Below are 19754 nucleotides of genomic sequence, written 5' to 3'. Positions count from 1 at the left end.
GCTGAATACCATGAACAAAAATCAACAGGCTACATAAAAACTGGACTCTTTAAGAGCTGTTTGTGTGCAAAATAGAACTGCATGATTCTGGATAAATTTTTTTTTTTTTTTTTTTTTTTCCCCAATGGAAGTTGTGGTACTCTCATGATTCTGAAGAAAAAACATTAGACAACTATCACATGTAAATGACAAAATCACATGTCATTTATGAATGAATAATTCACTCAAGGTGTACTTGTTTCATTACTGGATGAATCAGCGTTCTTGAACGAATCTCTTGTATGATTCAAAGACAAATACATTTTAACAGCCCCTTTTCGCCACCTATTGGCATAACAATGTAATCGATAAATCTTCATTTGAAGTGTCAATATACTTTCAAAAGGTGATTTACTCTATTTTAATCGCTACCATACACATCGTGCACACAGTTTATATCTGAACTATAAACTTTTATCCCAGTACTTCTGATTTGAATGTTTGTAACACCGAAATAATGATACTGTGTGGCTGAAAAGACTGTGAAGCGGTTTCATTCATCACAGATGACAGCTGCTCTCTTTAGGTCAGTGGCAGTGTGAACGCAGATTTAAATACTCAAATCACACTGGTGTGATTATGCGCTGCATGGACGAACCAAGTGATCACAACATTGATCGCACACGTCAAAGGTTGAGGAATGAAACAGACGAATCATTGTGACTTAGGAATAGAATCACGTTAGAGTTTGAATCGTGTTCGTGATCTTTAACGATCTATTAAAGGGGTGGTTCAGGGCGGTGATACATTTTGGTAGCCCAACTGGAAAACACAATAGCCCCGAGACGTCGGGCTAGCGATTTTCGAGCCCTGGAGTTGTAATGTTTAATAATTTATTTTATTATGTAAATAATTGTTTGCATTGATAAAGTATATATTTTTGTTTGTATATGCTGTCAATTATAGTTATTAGAAGGAAAATCGGAAAATCAGTGGAAAATCACACTGACAGAAAAATTGGAAATCGGAATCAGCCAAGAAAATTGCAATCGGTGCATCTCTACAGTATTCATTTTATGATTCATATTCATTATATATTACAGTAAAAACATATTATAGTTATGTATCAACTGACATGGTTCCCTGGACAGTTTACCGCTATTTATAGCTTTTTTCCTTATGAAAAATTAATGTACTGTACCTGATATGTACTGGATGTGAAGTGATATCGAATTGAATCAAGATAAGAATAAAAAAAGAATCAAGAGCCTGTGAATCAAATTGATTTGTGATTATGTTTCACTGCTTAGCCCTAATGAAAAGAAGAAATCAAAACAAAAAGTATTTCTGCCAAAAACAAATGCCAATGTGTAGAAAATGTATAAGTCCTGATGTAATGGCCAAAATATAAAAGGCTTATTGATATGACAAGAGGGAGCCAGTGAAGTGGCGTGTTCAGACAAAGAGCAACATTTCTAGCAGCTACTGGTCAATAATACGCTGTTTGCCGACAGTCTGCAAATGCAGAACTTCAACTAGACACAGCTTCTTTGTCATATGGTAACATCTAGACTTGTGTAGTGTACCGCAAATCGTGGGCTCCCCCTCCTCCACAAACCATGAGATGGGGCCCTATCCACAAGTAGTGACGTCATGCTCAAGCGATGTAAATGTTAAACCACTCAAATAAACCATGATACAAACAAGACGGACACAATTCTTGAATGGAACGCTGTTCTCTAATCTTTCCTTTGCTTCACAGGGAAGCAGTTAGACTGACAAAGGCTGTCTTCACACTTCACACCGCTCAGTCATGTCATTCAGCACAGTTCTCGTTTTCCGTGTGAATCAATAATAAACATTCAAATGTGTGATGTATTGATTGTTTCTTGCTACTCTAAATACGTTTAGGCTGCATATAGTGTACTTGATGCTTTTATGTGACTTCTGTGGGAAGCAGAATCATTCTACATAGCAAATTTAAGCATAATAAAATTGACTGTGAGTGGCATTTAGGGTCAGGGTCCCCACTCACTGTGGGGCTGCTAGGGTGTCTTGTATGCCTGTGTGTGTAGCATGAAAGCCTACAGCATGAAATATACATCTATAGCACCTTGGGTTAATGACCTGTCACTTTTATTCTGTATTTTGATGGATGCTGTGATCTGTGATTAAGTATGGAAAAGTATTCTCAGCATGGACTCATTAATCACTATGTAGCAAATGACACAAACATTCATATGCAATTTTCTTGAATATCTTAACATTTTAGACTCTTCATGCTTGTCCCAATTGCATGTTTCTTACCCTAAAAAGCACATACTACTCAAACACGACAGACACAGCAGGCTTTTATGAATGACAGATTGGGTACTGTAATGAAAGCTCTCTACAGCCAGTGTTTAGAGAGGGAGTGGGAATGCTGTGAATTATGATGCCTTTCTTCATGTCAGGGGAAGCAGAGGGGGGCTGCAGTCTTTGAGCCCGCTCCAAATTAAACACAAGCGGATAGTTGACTCTCGCACGACTGCGGCTATCCCGTTTCCATCTGCAGCCGTCTGCTGTGGGAAAGCTGTAATTACTCAGCGTGTGGAGTCACTAACTTTACCCTTGCACTCTCAAGTCTGCTTTACACATACAGATGTATGTATAGTGAGACACTGTCACATGTAGACACCGAGAAGACATTGGAGCATAAAACAATCAGCCAACATGAAGTTCACTGTGGATGCTGTGACAGACAGATAGATAGATAGATAGATAGATAGATAGATATTTCAAATATTTGTATTTCCTTGTCCTTGTTGGTTATGTAATATGATGAAGTGTAATGTTGTGAATTAAAAAGTGTCACATTTCTAAGAATGTGTGGCGGTTTGCTATGACAATATTCAGCTTCTGTGCCCCAGTGTTATTTTGACAGCAAATTTTGATTTAGTTCTAGTCATAGTCTTTTGATTAAAATGCTGTTTAGTTTTAGTCATATTTTAGTCATCTGAATTGTTTTTAGTTTTAGTCCACTAAATATCTTACTCCCACATATTGACATTTTTGAATGTTTTATGAGACGTGCAGCAAGTGTATGTTAGCTTATGTCCCGCCGGTTCATACGCAACTACGCATCTAACCTCCTAACCACAAAGCAGATTCGTTCTGAAAGAATCTCTTCCCAAATCGTCCCTCCCTAACATTTTCATCTCTTTTTTTTATTCATGATGAAAATGTCAATAGATTTCCGTCATAGTTTTCGTCAGTGAAAAAAAGTAATTACATGCAGGTATTTTTAAAATATAAGTACAATGTAAAAACATGTATGTACACAATAAGTGCATTGTACCAAATGATTAATTTAAATGTAAGTACATAGTAGTTAAGGAGACTTAATATAAAGTGGGACCAAATGTCATTATGACATAAATGATTTGTCAACTAAATAAACACTGCTGTGCCCTAACTGTATTCCTAATATGAACAACAGGTGCACAAAATAACACAGTCAATGACAAGGTATGACACTATGACACACCCACAAACACGCTCAGACAGGATACATGCAGGGGAATGTAGTCGGGGAAGGTTACTCAGTGACTCATATCATAAAGAGGTTCACTGGGAAAAACCACAGACGGTTGACAGGTGACATCCTGTTACGATGATACAATAAGTGTAACATGATTGCAGCAGTTTGGCAGGAAGCTGACAAAGTCAAGGGGTAGGGAAAATCCAGTAGTAGGGCTGTGCGATATGGACAAAAAAAAACCTATCGCGATTTCTTTGATCAATTTTGCGATTTCGATTTTAATCACGATTTTGACACACACAGACATGCTTTACAGTCAAAAATGCATTCAGTGTGAATTTGAAACATATTTCCAAAAGAAAACCAATTAGAGCTTTATCAAAAAGCTGTAACATGTCTCTAGAATCCCGTGTCCAGGGATTTTTTTTGCCATGCATTGGTCATAGAGCTCTTTGTGGCGATGCCTCAGATGTTGAACTAGATTTGCGTTACGTTTGTATGCCCGCCCGGTCTGTTCTGTTCTCGTGCTCCATTTAGGCGCGCTGCATTCTGATTGGTTCGGATAGCATACTGCGGGAGGTCGGGGGCGCGGAAAATCGTGCTATAAAGCGATTTAGAAATCACGCACGCTCAAATCGAGATTTTATGACGATTTCGATTAATCGCACAACCCTATCCAGTAGTCACTCTACTGCAGTGCAGAGAACGATCTCTCCATGCCTGCTGACTGCATTCATGCAGATGTCAAATTAAGGACAAACATGAGACATACCATAAGTACAGCTTTACACTACGAGCCAGAATCAGAAACGAAACATGAAATGCTGCCAGACAACAAAGACACACAGCTCATAGTTCAGATAGGTGAAGCTTCTCTAACATGCTGAATTTTTACGAGTGCATGCCATTTACTGCATGTGACATTTAAAGAATATATTATAAAGCAGGGAACATTGCTATTAAATGCTTTTATTCAAATCCTTTGGTTGCTGAGGAAATTTTCCAACAAGTCATCTTGATACCCATAGTTCTGAATGAAACAAGGGTGATGTGATTAGCGTGAGAAGAGCAGATACTCACCTATTGCAGAGTTGACTCACAGCTCCATAGGAGTCACAGTAACAGGCCTGACAGCCGCCGGTTCCGTTGGTGAAATACGCATCGGCACATTCATCACAACGCTGCCCCGTGTATCCAGTTAGACATAAACACTGACCTGTGACAGAGTCGCAGGTATCTTGGTCCTCCGAACCCTCAGCACTACAGTTGCACTGATGTCCTGCAAGCGAGAGAGAAGAGAGATTAACATGTTAGCTTTTCTTTTCAATCTTGGTGACAATTTTTCTCAGCAGATGCTGAAATGAATCATGTGAGACAACATTGGTGTTTAAAAGAGAATTCAGTAAGGTTTTTTTGTTCTAATGTTTCACTGGTTCTTCTGTTTGTTCTTCATATACTGAAAACTATCAGCATGGATGCATAACATTTGTTTATTAATAGGATAGCTCACCCAAATATTAATTAAAATAAATAAAATTATATTGGCTTTATATCGGCCATCGGCTACCCTGCTTTCCAAGATATCGGCATCGGCTGTCAAAAAAAACAATATCGGTCAACCACTACTCTCAATTTCCCACTCTGATGTCATTATAGACCTGAACATATGACTTTCTTCTGCAAAACGCAGAGAAGTCTCAACAATGGTTTATGTTCCTTTATACAGTTAAGGCACATCTTAAAATGACTCCATATCACATGTGAGAGGAACAGACTGAAACTAAAATCACTGTTCAATGAAAATTTCACTTCACAGCTGTGGTCAACTCCTTTTTTGCACCATGGAAGAAATAAAGTCATACGTGTTTCAAAAGACATGAGGTTGAATAAAAGGTTATTTGTGGAGTAATTGTGCTTGTTGTTAGCCTATAGTTTTGCTTTTTTTTTTTTTATGTACTTAATGTTTTGTCAACTAGTCTGAACATTTGTTAAAAACACTATATAACGTACATTTCTGTCAGGACCACTATCGTCAAAGATGACTGACAATTAGCATATAGTTTGGATTGGCGGTATGGTTCCATTCTGGGCAAGAACTCCCTGCGCATCCATACAGCCTAGCACGGATGAGAGCAGGGAGAGCAGCGATAACCCCCCAGGGTAAACAGAACAGAACCAACATAAATGTATTGCAGATATTTTTTTATCAAGTTTACATTTGATGACAATGCTGAAGAAAAACACGGAAACATCACATTTTTTTAAATTATTCCTTTTTTTAAAAAATGGGTTTCTGTCAGGACCACTATCGTCAAAGATGATTGACAATTAGCATACAGTTTGGATTGGCGGTATGGTTCTGTTCTGGGCAAGAACTCCCTGCGCATCCATGCAGCCTAGCATGGATGAGAGCAGGGAGAGCAGCGATAACCCCCCCAAAACAAAACCATATGCTGATATCCCCCAACACAAACTGATAGCAAATCTCAAGCCTTAAGCATGTTGCCCTTAACCAATGACCAATCAAATATGTTGCCAAAACCCGCATAACCTGTAGCAACAATTCTGTTGCCTTTAACAGTTGACCAATGAATATGTTGCCAATACCTTAAAAGCTTAAGCAGCATTCTCAATAACACCAGCTAGACTTAAGAAAAACATGTTCCAATTCAACTACAGCTTTCAGAACAAGCATGTTCCGAATAACGACCGGATTGCTCTGGAACAAGCATGTTCCCAACAATACAGCTATAACTTAAGAACTAGCATGTTCCCAATACGACCAGGTAGCTTAAGAACTAGCATGTTCCCAATACGACCAGGTAGCTTAAGAACAAGCATGTTCCCAATATGACTACAGCTTTTAGAACAAGCATGTTCCAATAACAACCAGATAGCTCTGGGACAAGCGTGTTCCCAACAATACAGCTATAACTTAAGAACAAGCATGTTCCCAATATGACTACAGCTTTTAGAACAAGCATGTTCCAATAACAACCAGATAGCTCTGGGACAAGCGTGTTCCCAACAATACAGCTATAACTTAAGAACAAGCATGTTCCCAATATGACTACAGCTTTTAGAACAAGCATGTTCCAATAACAACCAGATAGCTCTGGGACAAGCGTGTTCCCAACAATACAGCTATAACTTAAGAACAAGCATGTTCCCAATATGACTACAGCTTTTAGAACAAGCATGTTCCAATAACAACCAGATAGCTCTGGGGCAACCGTGTTCCTGACAATACAACTATAACTTAACAAGCATGTTAGTTTAAGCGCAGCATATTGCAACGACAAGCGTGTTGCCAGTGACAACAGATAAGTAACGCACATGCATGAACTAGCACAAGCATTTAACTGAAAAAATAACTTAATGAGCCCAAGCAACACAGATAGCCAAAACTGCTGATACTACTGCGGGACCTTATATATGAATGCTTAGATAGGTGTCGTATTCCCATAGGTAGATGGGGATCAGCTGAGAGTCAGCTGATGCGAGCTTGACTAACGTGACCTGCCAGAACTAACGCTACGCTTGATATTATTGTTGCTATTATTAGTAACTCAGTCAAATGCTTGACACTGCAGAGCCCATGAGGGGCCAACCCTGAACGTACCTTTAATGCTTACAATATGAATTTTAGTGAGAGATTCAATCAGTAAGTGGTAGTGGTAAAGCACAATCTCATTTAGGCCCGTACACATTTTTTTATCATCGGAACCCGGTACAAAGAAAGTGGGAATTTTTTCAAAGCTGCAGGTTGCCACTTTCCAGTGCCGGCACAGTAGAGGAATAGCATGAACAGAAAATATGCTGCTGAAATCTCTCTCAAAGAAACTTTATGAGCAAAACATTATAATTCAAGTAGCGCACCTAATGGAAATTATATGGAAAGTGCACATAGCTAGTGGGGCGACTGCACCTCCAGGGGTGCCACTGAGAACACACTAAAATACAGCAGCTTGATGAATACAGCCTGTGCTTGGCCACTGCCTTCAAGGACTATTTCAAGGAATGTTTTGTAGGATTTAGAGAGGACTTGAGCCTGGCCCGTCCTGTTATCAGCTCTCGCAGTACAAGCTGTTCTCTCCTGTGTACGTCAACACCTCTGTAAACAGTTTTTTGATATAAAAACAGTCTGCTCAGTAACTCAAAAGCCTCCAGCACCTACAGCAGCAGTAACCTTACACATCTAATACGATCAGCAATATTACAGAGGTCACCGAGAGGCTGTCAGCAAAATTATTTGCTCCCAGAAGTCGAAAACAGAGCAGAACAAAGAAGCCTCGTTATTAAAGCACCATTCTTCTGACTGTGCTGTAATATTAGCGTGCTGTGTAGCAAGTAACCCCGGAGCTTATCTGATGAGAAACTATATCACATACATGCAGTGTTCAAATATAGTGTATCTGTGTTTTTTTCTGGGTAAAAAGGGAGCAGGTCCTTTCTCCCAGAGGAAAAGCACAGTAGCTGTAATTTGCGATGATGATAGTTTCAATGAGATGTGTGTAAGAGGAAAAGGCATGGTAAGGAAAAAAATTACAGATAAAAGATTAATTTTTTGATTTGCTCTTTGTACAGCCTACCTGACAAAATGCCAAAGGCAAGCCCTGGATCACTAGAAAAATCTTAAGAACCACATTTTGATGGGTTGAAATAACACTGCTCCATAAGGGAGCACATCTGGTGGGTACTAAATTCAGAAAACACTCCTTTTCTTCTGGCTATTTAACATACTGCATGCATAAATCCAGAGGGGGCCATTCTTGCAGCACGTTATTGTTTTACAGTGACCTCCCATCGGACCTGCGAGTGTGAACACGTGAAAAAACATACACACATGTGCACTGACGCAGTGAGAGAAATGGAACGCTGTGATATATTTAGCAGAAGCTCTCAGCGTGTACAGTTCCCATAGCTGACTGGGGGCAATCTGATCTGAATCAGAGGTGACCTTGCTGAAGATCAGATTACACAATAGGAGAGCTCTGTCAGACAAAGTCAAAAAGAAAACATTTTACTTGTCTCTTGGACAATATTGGAACAATTACAAGCATCCATCTGTCTTGTATCATCTTACAAGATTCACTCCTAGCCTACTTCCCACAGTCCCGTGAGGGCAGGCATCATTTAATAGAAATGCAGATACACTACCAGTCAAAAGTTTGAGGTTAGTGTGTTTTTTTTTTGTACTAATGCAAGGTTGCGTTAAGGATAGGGGTGCTCCGATAGATCGGCTACCGATCATTTAAATTCTTGCCAGTGTTTAACCATTCAGCGCTCGCGCGCTCTCCTGGAGACAGTACGCTCATGCACACTCGCAGCGCACACACATATTGCCAGGTTCACATTACTCTGTTTGCAGTGCGTATGCAGTGCAATCGGTGATCGGTGATCGGCCTCAAAAATCCTGATCGGAGCACCCCTAATTAAGGACACATTGAATTTATCAAAAAATTACAGTTACAACATATACATAGTTACAAGAGATGTTTATTTCCAATAAATGCTGTTCTTTTGAAATGACTATTCATCAAAAGAATCCTGGGAGAAAAATGCATAATCATTTCCCAAAAAATATTAATCAGCACAACTGTTTTAAGCATTAATAATAAGAAACGAGCACCAAATCAGCAAAACAGAATGATTTCTGAAGTATCATGTTAAACTGACGACTGAAGTAATGGCTGCTGAAAATTCAGCTTTGCCATCACAGGAATAAATTGCATTTTAAAATATATATTTGTATTGTAATAATATATAACATAATATTTTTTACTGTATTTTTTATCAAATAATTGCAGATTTGTTGAGCATAACAGACATCTTTTAAAAAACTCCTTTTGAATGGTAGTGTGATGGTCTATATGGACAAAATGATGGAAGAGCCTGTCTGCTTGACACAATCATAAACATGCTGAGACAAGACTTTAAGTGTTTGGGGTAGGACATTGACAAGGTGATCCTCCCTTATTGAGTGTCGATTGAAAATGCAGGAAATGAAGTCAGCTCAAGAAACCTGACAATGAGGTATTGGCTTTCTTTATACAAACATGTAACGGTCACAGCTTTGTTATGGTTGAATAAGGATTAAAGTTTTTGTTTACTGGCTACATATTTTACAAGGCTGGGAGCAATGACCTAAATTGACCTTTGACACCTTCTTGAGAATTCCTGCTCCAAATATTGAGTAGATTTAAATATCTGCACAAGGGTCTCACTGTTGCAATATAGATAGACATCAAGTTACCATTTTTAACGCCTTAATGGCAGACTGCAGGTTAGCTCCAGACATGAAGGTTATCAGTGAAAGTGGCTAAAGACTCATCTTAATCAATGAGCTGCCAAAGAGATGGTGAATGAAGCTATCAGCTGTGCAAATTCACACATTGCTCCCTGAAAGAGTTTGAAAAACCAAAGACGAAGGCATTCTCTAAAAAAATAACATAAATGTACATATCTGAACTACTGTTCATTCAGCACAGGCTCATCGTAAACATGTGCATATTGTGACATTTCTGCAAACTAATTTTATGTTGCTTCCTGCACGTTTCATGACATTTTAAAAGTGAACTGTCCAGTGATGGAGCTAAAAGCACATTCAGTTTTATCTGAAACAGATGGCCCTGAATCTGGGAATTTTCTGTTGTGTTGAGTATTGTACGCATCGCAGCAATTCCTCAATTAAATGTCCTGTGAGTCGCATTTGAAAATAACGTAAACCTAGGGCTGTGCGATATGATGATATATATTGGATGGACGAAATAAAAAATGTCTATCGTTTCATATTATGTTCTATCGTTTATTTCGTGGTGTTGCAAAATACATTGTTTACGGTAATACTTTTTCATAATTTGGATGACTGCTTTCTTTACACGCCACCACGGGGTGTAAAGGAGAGACAGAACCAGGTGGAGAACGACAAGCGAGGACAAAACGAGGAGCTCGTTCCTAAACGAGGGACTACTTCTGTAGCATGGACACGCGTTTTTAAGCACTGCAGTTTTAAAACAACCGATTTTAAGCCGTTGAAACGCAAACAACAGAGCTATATGCGTGCGCCATCTCCTTTTCTGTGTGAGAGGAGCGCGCATTTTTTGTCGCTTTATTGGCTTTGAACTAGGGACGTCAACGATTAATCGATGATCGATTAATTGTCGATAAGAGATGCAATTGATTAAAGCTATCGATGGTCGATTAAGCAGTTTAATTTTGGGCTGCTTGTGGCTCATGCGCAAAACACGTGCGAGCGGCTGTGAGTGACGGTATTATTAATTTGTGGCCACTGTTTTAACTAAAATGAGGGAACAAATTAATACATCGAACGAATTCTTAATTCATGGCCATGAAATCTTTCATTTCTCTTCCCGCATGTATACCAGAGATGCGAAAACAGTGATAAAAAGTGAATGACAATAAAATAAACCTGCGAAATTAGAGGGTTAGACGGTGAGGATTTAGGAAAAGAAACAATGCCTAAATATTATTGAATTTGTGGAAATTTTGTGACCAACCGGCAATCCAGAACAAATGTAGGCTATAAGGGCTCGAACGGCATCCAAAAGCATGGTCGTGTAGTAAATCAGCTCAAAAGGGAAATATTTATGACTAATTATAACTGGTTATGATTAATAATAAATGTTTAGATTAGATCTTAGAATTAACTGTAGCAGAATCAATATTACAATTATTTGATCTGTCCGTCCACCGAGTTCTTCTGAAGATAGGAAAAGTCCACAGCGACTCGAAGTTACTTGAAGATAAAAACTGCCGGAGAATCAAACTCAAGAGGAGAGTCTTGAGAAGTCTTGGAAGGTGTCGTCTCAAAAGAAGAGGTTTGCTGAGCAAAGATCATTTCGAGCTAATAACTTTTGAGGGCTTCTATTCACACCCACCTTTGGGTGGAATAGCCAATACCAGGCGTGAATTTTTGAGCGGGAGAAGTTTCCTTTGTCTCCCTTTATGGCCCATTTGCATGTTTCTGGCCGGTCTGGAATATTGGTGCAGTTTTAACCCAAAATATAGTACAAATCGTATGATGCATCTCACAATCACATACTGTACATCATTGTTTGAGGAATAAAGAGCAGATAATATTGATGAAGTCAGTTGGGGAGATGATAGTGGTAGACTGCTTAGCATCTCCTTGATAGTGGGGAGAATTATTTGGCAATTTAGCACCCATATAAATTAGGGGTGTAACGATATGCTCAGGTCACGATACGGTACGTATCTCGATGCTGGGTTCACGATACGATATATATATATCACGATATTTTGAACAAAATGGTTTTCAAGCCCTGGGACAAAATGGGATGCTTTAAGGAAAACTTATAGCCTATGTAAGCAATAGGCCTAAATAAAAATAACAATTTGTTTTCATAAAAAAAAAGCGAAATATATCTGACTTAAATAATTAAGCTAACAGATTTAAAACAGAAGTGTGGTGCAGCGCTCCATAAACAAGTTCACGGAAAGGAAAGGATGACAATGCACATTCTGTTTGTTTGCTTTATTTTACAAAAGCACAAATCTTCTGTTTTTATTGTGAGTGTGCAAAAATAAAAGTAAACACTTTTGCGGATTATATTTCACTCCAAAAATTGAGTTTTTAAAAAATGTTTCAGCTGTTCGATCGCGCCGGCGCCTCGCGCGTGCACACACCCCACATATTCTAGCAATTCAAACTTACATCGCAGTCTGTTAATTATTAAAATAAACTACAGTCAACCAAATATATAAAAGGTTACACTGGTCAGTTTAAATAGACTGTAGTATACCGGTCCACTCTGCTGTTATGCCAAGGACGTTTTTGCTCATGTGAAGAGGATGATCTTTTCCATCTATATGCGAATGCGTGTAAAGTACAAGCCTAGTTTACATTATAAATAATAGTTTAACATTCAAATACATTGCAAATATGGAAACATTTGGATTTGTGCCGAATGAGACGTGAGTAATAACCTACAAACACATCTAGCCAAAGCCGCGCTCGCTCGTCCTCGTACACGCACGCACGCACGCACGCACTGTCACGATCTAATGCACTGTAAATGCCGGATTTTTAAAAACAAATAGGCCTACCGGAACGTTAAAATTAAAAATCTGACATTTTCCGGAACAGGATCCAGCAGGATCAAATTAAGTACTGGTCATAATACTCACATAAAAATGTTTCATGTGAGCAACAGTGTGTTTTGCTGCAGCAGCGCCGATGGAAGCGGTTCACTGACTGCGCAGCACAGCCACACGCGCCACAGTTACGTTTGGGATAATTTTATTTTAAATGCCATAATGTCAGTTGAAAACATTGCAATAGTGTTTTAAAATACAACAACATGGAAATGATCAAAAATTGACATCCCTACTTTGAACGATTACATAAACACACTTATATGCGTCATAATCCCCGTCTTTGCAAGTATCCTCATAAACACAGTGATTTAGGTCTTAAAAAGGGGTCATATGATGCTGCTAAAAAGAACATTATTTTGTGTATTTGGTGTAATGAAATGTGTTTATGCGGTAAATTCTACTGTTCCTAATATTCTGTATGTTGCTCAAAAACTAAATATATCGTGTTCAGCGCAAAAAAGTTTTGTATTTTATTATTATTATTTATTTTTTTTACCCAGTCATTTAAAAATAACACATTTTAGAGCTGTAACGACAATACCGTGATACCGTGAAACCGTGAAATTTTTGCTTAAGGTTATCATACCGTCAAAATCTCATACCGGCCCATGCCTACTCCAAATAGAAAGGAAAAATTGAAATCGCATCATATGACCCCTTTAAAGGGGAAGCTGTCCAATATTCGTCCCGTCTGCCATTCATATTAATCAAACAACAGTGAGAGAAAATCTCTCACTGCTCTTGACTAAATCACTTTTGTAACTTTAATAAGAAATTTAAAAAATAATAATAATGATGATATATTTATATATGTATATATAATAGAATCTATACTTAATACACGTTTTAATTATATCTATCTTTATTTATCTTCAGTGAGCTTGAGTTTTTTTTTTCTAGGTCTCTTTTTAGGCTTTTATAAGTTTGATATTGACACTGGTGACAAGAATTATGAAAATTCTATGGTATCAAAGATTTTAATATCATAAATATCTTTGCAAAAGAAAAAAAAAAAAAACCCCGTGGTATATCGTTATCGTGATATAAAACTAGTCATATCGTGATATAAGATTTTGGTCATATCGCCCACCCCTACGTAAACCTACACTAAACCCAACCCTAAACCTAACCAATTGTTTTTACAAAAGCAAATGTGAGAAAAAAACACATTTGCTTATGAAACCCTGCCATTTTGGCTTGCTTCTACAAATCTTTGAACTCCTTGAATGGCTATGGCAAATGTGTTTTGAGGTCATAACATAGCATTGTGCAAGGAACCATACAAATAAGTCTTTGTTAATCACTAATCTGCTCCCTAATCATAGTTTGTGTAAAAAGGAATAAAATTTGTTGTAGTTTCACTGCCTTGTGATCATTCATTATTACTAAATGTCTTACTTGAACGAAGACGAAACATTTTATTAAGGTACCATCAATGCTAAAATGCTTAATGAAAAGTAGACAGCAACAAATTTTGTCATCAGATGTATAGTTTCCAAAAAAGGTAAACCCTTGTTTGTGATATGCAGGGATGTCACACATAATCGCAACATGTTTGGGTAAATTCCCGTGATCAGATTCAGTAACTTTGGTGTTGTTACATAAGAAATTTATGGGACACTTACATAACAGTAACGAGCGTACGGGCCTGTGGGACGACATACTGACCCTCAGGGTGAGCAGCATGGTGTTATAGGTGATGGGGCCGCTGTCACCCTGCATTGCCACCCACATGCCAGATTGTGTGGCACCACTGAGAGTGTGAGAGCTCTGGCTTTATCTCACAGAGAGAAGAGGAATACATGTCATACAGTCGCATGTTCAGTGAGAAAGCTAATCTGCTAAACATAAAAAAATTATCAGATAAAAACTGCATGACTATTGTAATAAGAATTACTAGTGATTAGAAATAACATAATAACATAACATAAACCTGTCCTAAACTTAATTTTCGGAGTTTTCTCAGTCCACAAACTGACACTCTTCATTTTCATCAGAGCACTTAGTGTGCTGGCGAGCAGAGTGTGAGACGGAGATAAACAGCTAAGCAATATCTATATGTGCACTTTTAGATATTCAGCTGATTAGTAGTACCAAAGAAATGGATTATAATGAATGAATAAATAAATAAATAAATAAATACAGAACACAGAAATGCACCGTGTTGGATGGTTAGGGATGCATATTTTATATAAGGGTTGCAGCAGATAAATTCAGCTATAACAATGACAAGCTCAATGCCTGGCTTAACAACATAGACAAAATAAACTTCAGAGTTGGCATACTATTTGCATACAGTATATAAGAAATAGCACATGGATGTAATATCAGGATATTTAGTTACAACATGCTTTGTGTTTTAGCAATGACAAACCAAACACAGACTCATGCTGTATGCCTGCTATGCGAATACATTATAAATTCATTATTATCATTATTTGACTTTCAAATTGTTGAGGGAGAAGATATTGATAGCTTGGCTATCAAACACAGGCAGAAGGGCAGTTATCTGTGTATTAACGCTCTAGGACTCCAGAGAGTTTATAATTAGCCAGAAAAATAAATCTGTGCAGTCTAGAAGTGTCTTCTACTCACAAAAGAACTGGATTTACGGTGTTTGTAGGCCCAGAGCTCTATTAAGAATGGCAGTCTAAGCAATAGCAGTACAGTGCTTTTATAAAACTCCCAGATGGGAATTCACGAAAAGGTGCAAAATCAATATGTGCTACAGAGCACATTAGAAAACTAAATTAATAGCTATAGTATTTAGTCACTACTACAATCACCATACTGTACCATTGCAATTCATTTCATTTGGATAGTATTAGTTTGGCATATGAGACATCAAACAAACTACTTGAAGTTTAATGTCAACAGACTTAGAAATGTTCAAACAGCCAAACCTAAGCAAAACACACAGGACTATGTTCCATTCAGAGCATGATGTAGAGGCTTTCAATGTTTAACTGTTTCAACGGGTAACTCAGACCACAGCAACAATTTAGTCATGCAAATGCAGCACATATCTAACTTACTACAGCATGTCTTACAAAAATCTATTCAACATCTGGACAGTTGAACACTTTAAAGTCTATAATCTGTGAACAGTAGCAATCAGTTTGAGCTCATGTTACTTCAAACCCGTCCATGAAACTGCTAAGCAAGGACAGCGTGGTAGCTGAAAAACAGCCATCGGATGAGCCTGTGTGTCCGGCAGTGCTGGGGATTTATGAAATTACTTTCACTGTCCTTGTCTGAATTGTGTTTTTAATAAGTCACACACTGCTCAAACGTAGAGCATAATATGACATGCAATATGAGCTACAGTGTAACTCTGAATCACAGGTATTGTATGGTGGTGTGGGGTGTATTGCAATTAACAAATGATATGTTGTTGGCAATTAAAAAAAATAATAATAATAATTACCACATTATCAGTATGACACATAACAGAGTCAGTTTAGCAATAAACCAATCTCATCTCAATAAAGTATTTTATTTTATTGTATTGTTCACATTTTTTATGATGTTTATTATATGTACTCTTGACGAAATAAAGTGCATTCTTGTTTATGGCAAAGACTCTTATCTAAGACCACCACAGCTTGAACAAACATCACTGGGAAATGATTTTCCCTGATTGCATTGCAATAAAAACAACACATTACAGGAGTCACTGAAATTGGGACAGGGCAAATTAAAAATTCTGACTGGAAAAATACTAGCTCATATTCTTGTTTTGTCTAACGGTTAATTCTGGCCTTGTAAACAAGCGTCAATGCAGGTGTCAATTTTATAAGTGTTATTTAATCTTCAAATCTGCTTGTAAACTGCATTCTTGTAAATTGTTAATTATCTTTAATAGGGTGGTTGACATTCAACAATAAAAATGTCTGAAATGAATGAAAAATCTTTGAGAAAAAAACATTACATACTGTACATGTTCTGTGCATACTATTGCCAACTAAGTGAAGTAGACTATATGATAATAGTTTTTTTACATACTGTATTTACCCCACTTTTGTCACGTATTTCTAGGCTAAGTTCAAATGGTCTCTAAGCTAAACTAACAACTGTAGTTGTTATGCAATTTAATGACAACTTTTCTGGTGAGCTTAATTTCTGCACAACATAATGTCTATATAAGATGCTCCTTGAATACAGAAACACATGATTTCACTCAATCTGATTTCGTTTTCATTGCTTGTCTGTTATACACTATTCCAGAAATAGACCTAGAGAGCAAAGAAGAAAATTTAATAGAGGGAACTGAAATTAGACAATTACCAGTGTGTCCAACAGCTATAATACTGCATCAGTGCGTTTACAAGACTGATTAATGATCACTGTGCTTTGTAGGAAGGAACACAATAAAGAATACAATTCACTAACATTTGTAATAATAAAAAGTCTGGTCTGTGGGATGATTCACATTGTTAAAGTAACTTAAGTTAAGGTGTCGCGCTCTGATTCTTGCTTCTACAATAACTTAGGTGTCTACAATAACTGTAGGTGTTATTTCTGAGTCTGAAATAATTTTGAGACAGAATGAGGTGAATGTTTTAAGGGTTCCTAAAACCACTGCTAATATTAAACATGCACAAACAATGGAATCATCACAACAAAACATTTACTTAACATCACAACGACTCGAAAGAGCACCCTGAATATTCCGCTCATGATTTTAGGTTAAGCTTTCTAATAAGATGTTTTCCGGGTCAAAGTCAAGAGCTCCCAGAAATTATGGTGTCATAGATGTCTGGGGAAACAAGGGCACCGAACTTGCCTCACTGGAAACAAAAGTCAAACACCAGCTATTTTTGCAGTCAGCATCTGAAATGTTCTCTTCACTCATAAAATATATAATCACGACAAATGTCCCAAGGCAAAAAAAAAAAAAAACATGAATAAAGCAACAAAGGCCTTAAAATATGATGACGCTGATTTTCTCTTCATATGTATATTAAGCTGCTGAATCAGTGGTTTAAATGAGACATATCATATCTTTTCTGCAGAAGCGATTTAAGACCTGCAGTAAACAGCAAAGGGCTAAAATCCAGAAACAAATCCCAAACAGACACAGAGCCAGTCGCCTTTGGGCTATAGAATGAGATGGTTTTTATTTACTGTAATCCCAAACACCTGTCTCCCTGCAGTACAATCACTTCCAATGAACTCCAGAGGGGCTGCAGATCACATACAGTCTTAACTGAACCTTTGATTATACCCCATATGGCTGGTTTACTTTTCTTTTAACTGCATTTCATCCCACTGCTGTCACTTCATATGTCCAAGTTCAGAGGAAGAAAATGTAATGGTACCAAAGAGGAATTTCTCACCCTTTTTCCAAGAAAGAAACTGTCAAGATGAAAGATTATGAATTAAGACAGATTAATGCGTCATTCTATTAAACAGATAAAGCAGGCATAAAGGTGACTGATACTATACTAGATATGACCTCAATGAAAATTAATCATCCTTATTCTTCAAGCCAGTTTGGCATCATGTAACTCAAGATAAATGAGTAGAGGGTTTAAGATTTATGATTGTTTTCCTCTTTTGGCAGTGAGATGGTAATTAATCACATTAAAGCAATTAAGAAGGTTGTCTCTGCACAACTGGCCTGATCTCAAATGTCCTTCAGATACACAGCTGTACTGAGGTTTGTGGAAAGGATTTGCCTGTCAATTCATTTTTATGACACAGCTGATCAAATTATCAGCACTAACACAAGACCTACAAAGTGAAGTGAAACAAAGGAGTGTACTGAAAGACGGTACTGGTTTGTTTTAAAACTGATCTTCTGGAAGCAGTGAACAACAACTACATATTGTGAACGCTTTCGGTTTGAATCTGCACTCAGTGACCTAGGGAATAAATAGAAGAAACATTCTGTCTGTATACTGTAATAAACATAAAACAACAAATGTAGCACACGAGAACAGCTTGTGCAGGTGTAAACCTCTTGCAACCCCTCAAAATTCAAGGACACACTATAGGTGGCCTGCTTTTTTTGGTATCCGGTGAAGGAACAGTCCAATTTGAACAAACATTTGGAAAACATGCATTATATAAACTTGCACACTGCATCACATTCACATCATGTCACTGATAAGAATGAGAACTGACCCTACCTCTCTCAGTGGTCACGACAGGAGGCTTTGAGGTGCTTTTCACTGTCCATGAACTGTTTGCAGTATCCAGAGCAGGTGGTGTTGGGGGTTTTGTGCCACTTAATGGAGAGGAAGAAGTAGGTTTTACTGTAATGTTTAGTGTTGTGGTAAATGTGGAGTTTTCTTTGACTTTACTGCGTTTGGAGGTAGCGTCCATTGTTTTGGTCAGAAGCGCAGCCGTGGTGGTCAACCAGATGGGCTGTAGTTGGTTAGTTTTACCAGTGGTCCTGTAGTCCCTGGATGTGATGGTCAGTGTGGGGGTGAAAGGTGAAAACCTGGAGTTCCTGTCGTCCTCCTGTAAGTGGTTTGGGATGGTGGTCGCCTCCAACGTCTCATCCAACACAGCACGCGGGAGTCTCGCGCCTGGCGACGCGTTCTCATCGCTCAACAAACCAGCTGTGTATCCAAACAACAATAACTCCAAAACTGAGAACAGTAACATAGTGTAACGCATACACGTCATTTTGTTCTTTAGCTCCCCATGTGAAACGTTTCGACTGTATCCTTCAGTACTACACAGACGTTTTTCTTACTACCGAATCCGTGTTTCAGCCAATTGTCTCCACTTGTCCAATCGCGCCGTGAAACTGCACGGTTCCACTTCAGCGGGACTGACAGCTGTAAACCCCGCCTACTACGGCCACGCCTCCGTCCAATCAGAGCGCAGGCTGCATGAAGATTAGCGTAACACTGCACCAATCATACGACCGCGAGGAGGAGCCTCAAAACTGACAACTCTATGACTTGTCTTGAAAAGTGACAAAAGAAAACAGGTAAAACGAAATTAAATACGGTAGATCTGCGTGATAATACCGAGATAAGAGGCTAGGCAGAGCCAGCAGTGAGAATGAAACATTGTCAAACATTCCACATAATATACCTGTACATACAACTGTCTATTGTTCTATACCTGTACATACAATTGTCGGTTTGTATATTTT

The 19754-nt window shown here is 38.1% G+C and overlaps 1 protein-coding gene across 1 annotated transcript in view; it reads right to left on the bottom strand.

The window, feature by feature from the left end:
• Positions 1-19381, bottom strand: part of LOC107712354 (multiple epidermal growth factor-like domains protein 9) — an 80750-nt gene extending 61369 nt beyond the window's left edge. The window contains exons 1-2 of the mRNA XM_016517578.1: positions 18775-19381; positions 4580-4778 (exon numbers count right to left, since the gene is read on the bottom strand). Coding sequence (XP_016373064.1) covers positions 4580-4778; positions 18775-19276 — 701 coding nt within the window. The 5' untranslated portion in view covers positions 19277-19381. The remainder of the gene's footprint in view (positions 1-4579; positions 4779-18774) is intronic.
• Between the last annotated feature and the right edge of the window lie 373 nt (positions 19382-19754).

This window comes from Sinocyclocheilus rhinocerous, unplaced genomic scaffold (assembly GCF_001515625.1).
Source record: "Sinocyclocheilus rhinocerous isolate Xijiao unplaced genomic scaffold, SAMN03320098_v1.1 scaffold298, whole genome shotgun sequence".
Classification (NCBI taxonomy): domain Eukaryota; kingdom Metazoa; phylum Chordata; class Actinopteri; order Cypriniformes; family Cyprinidae; genus Sinocyclocheilus; species Sinocyclocheilus rhinocerous.
The sequence above is the reverse complement of the archived record's forward strand: the minus strand, read 5'-3'. Positions and strand labels throughout refer to the sequence as shown.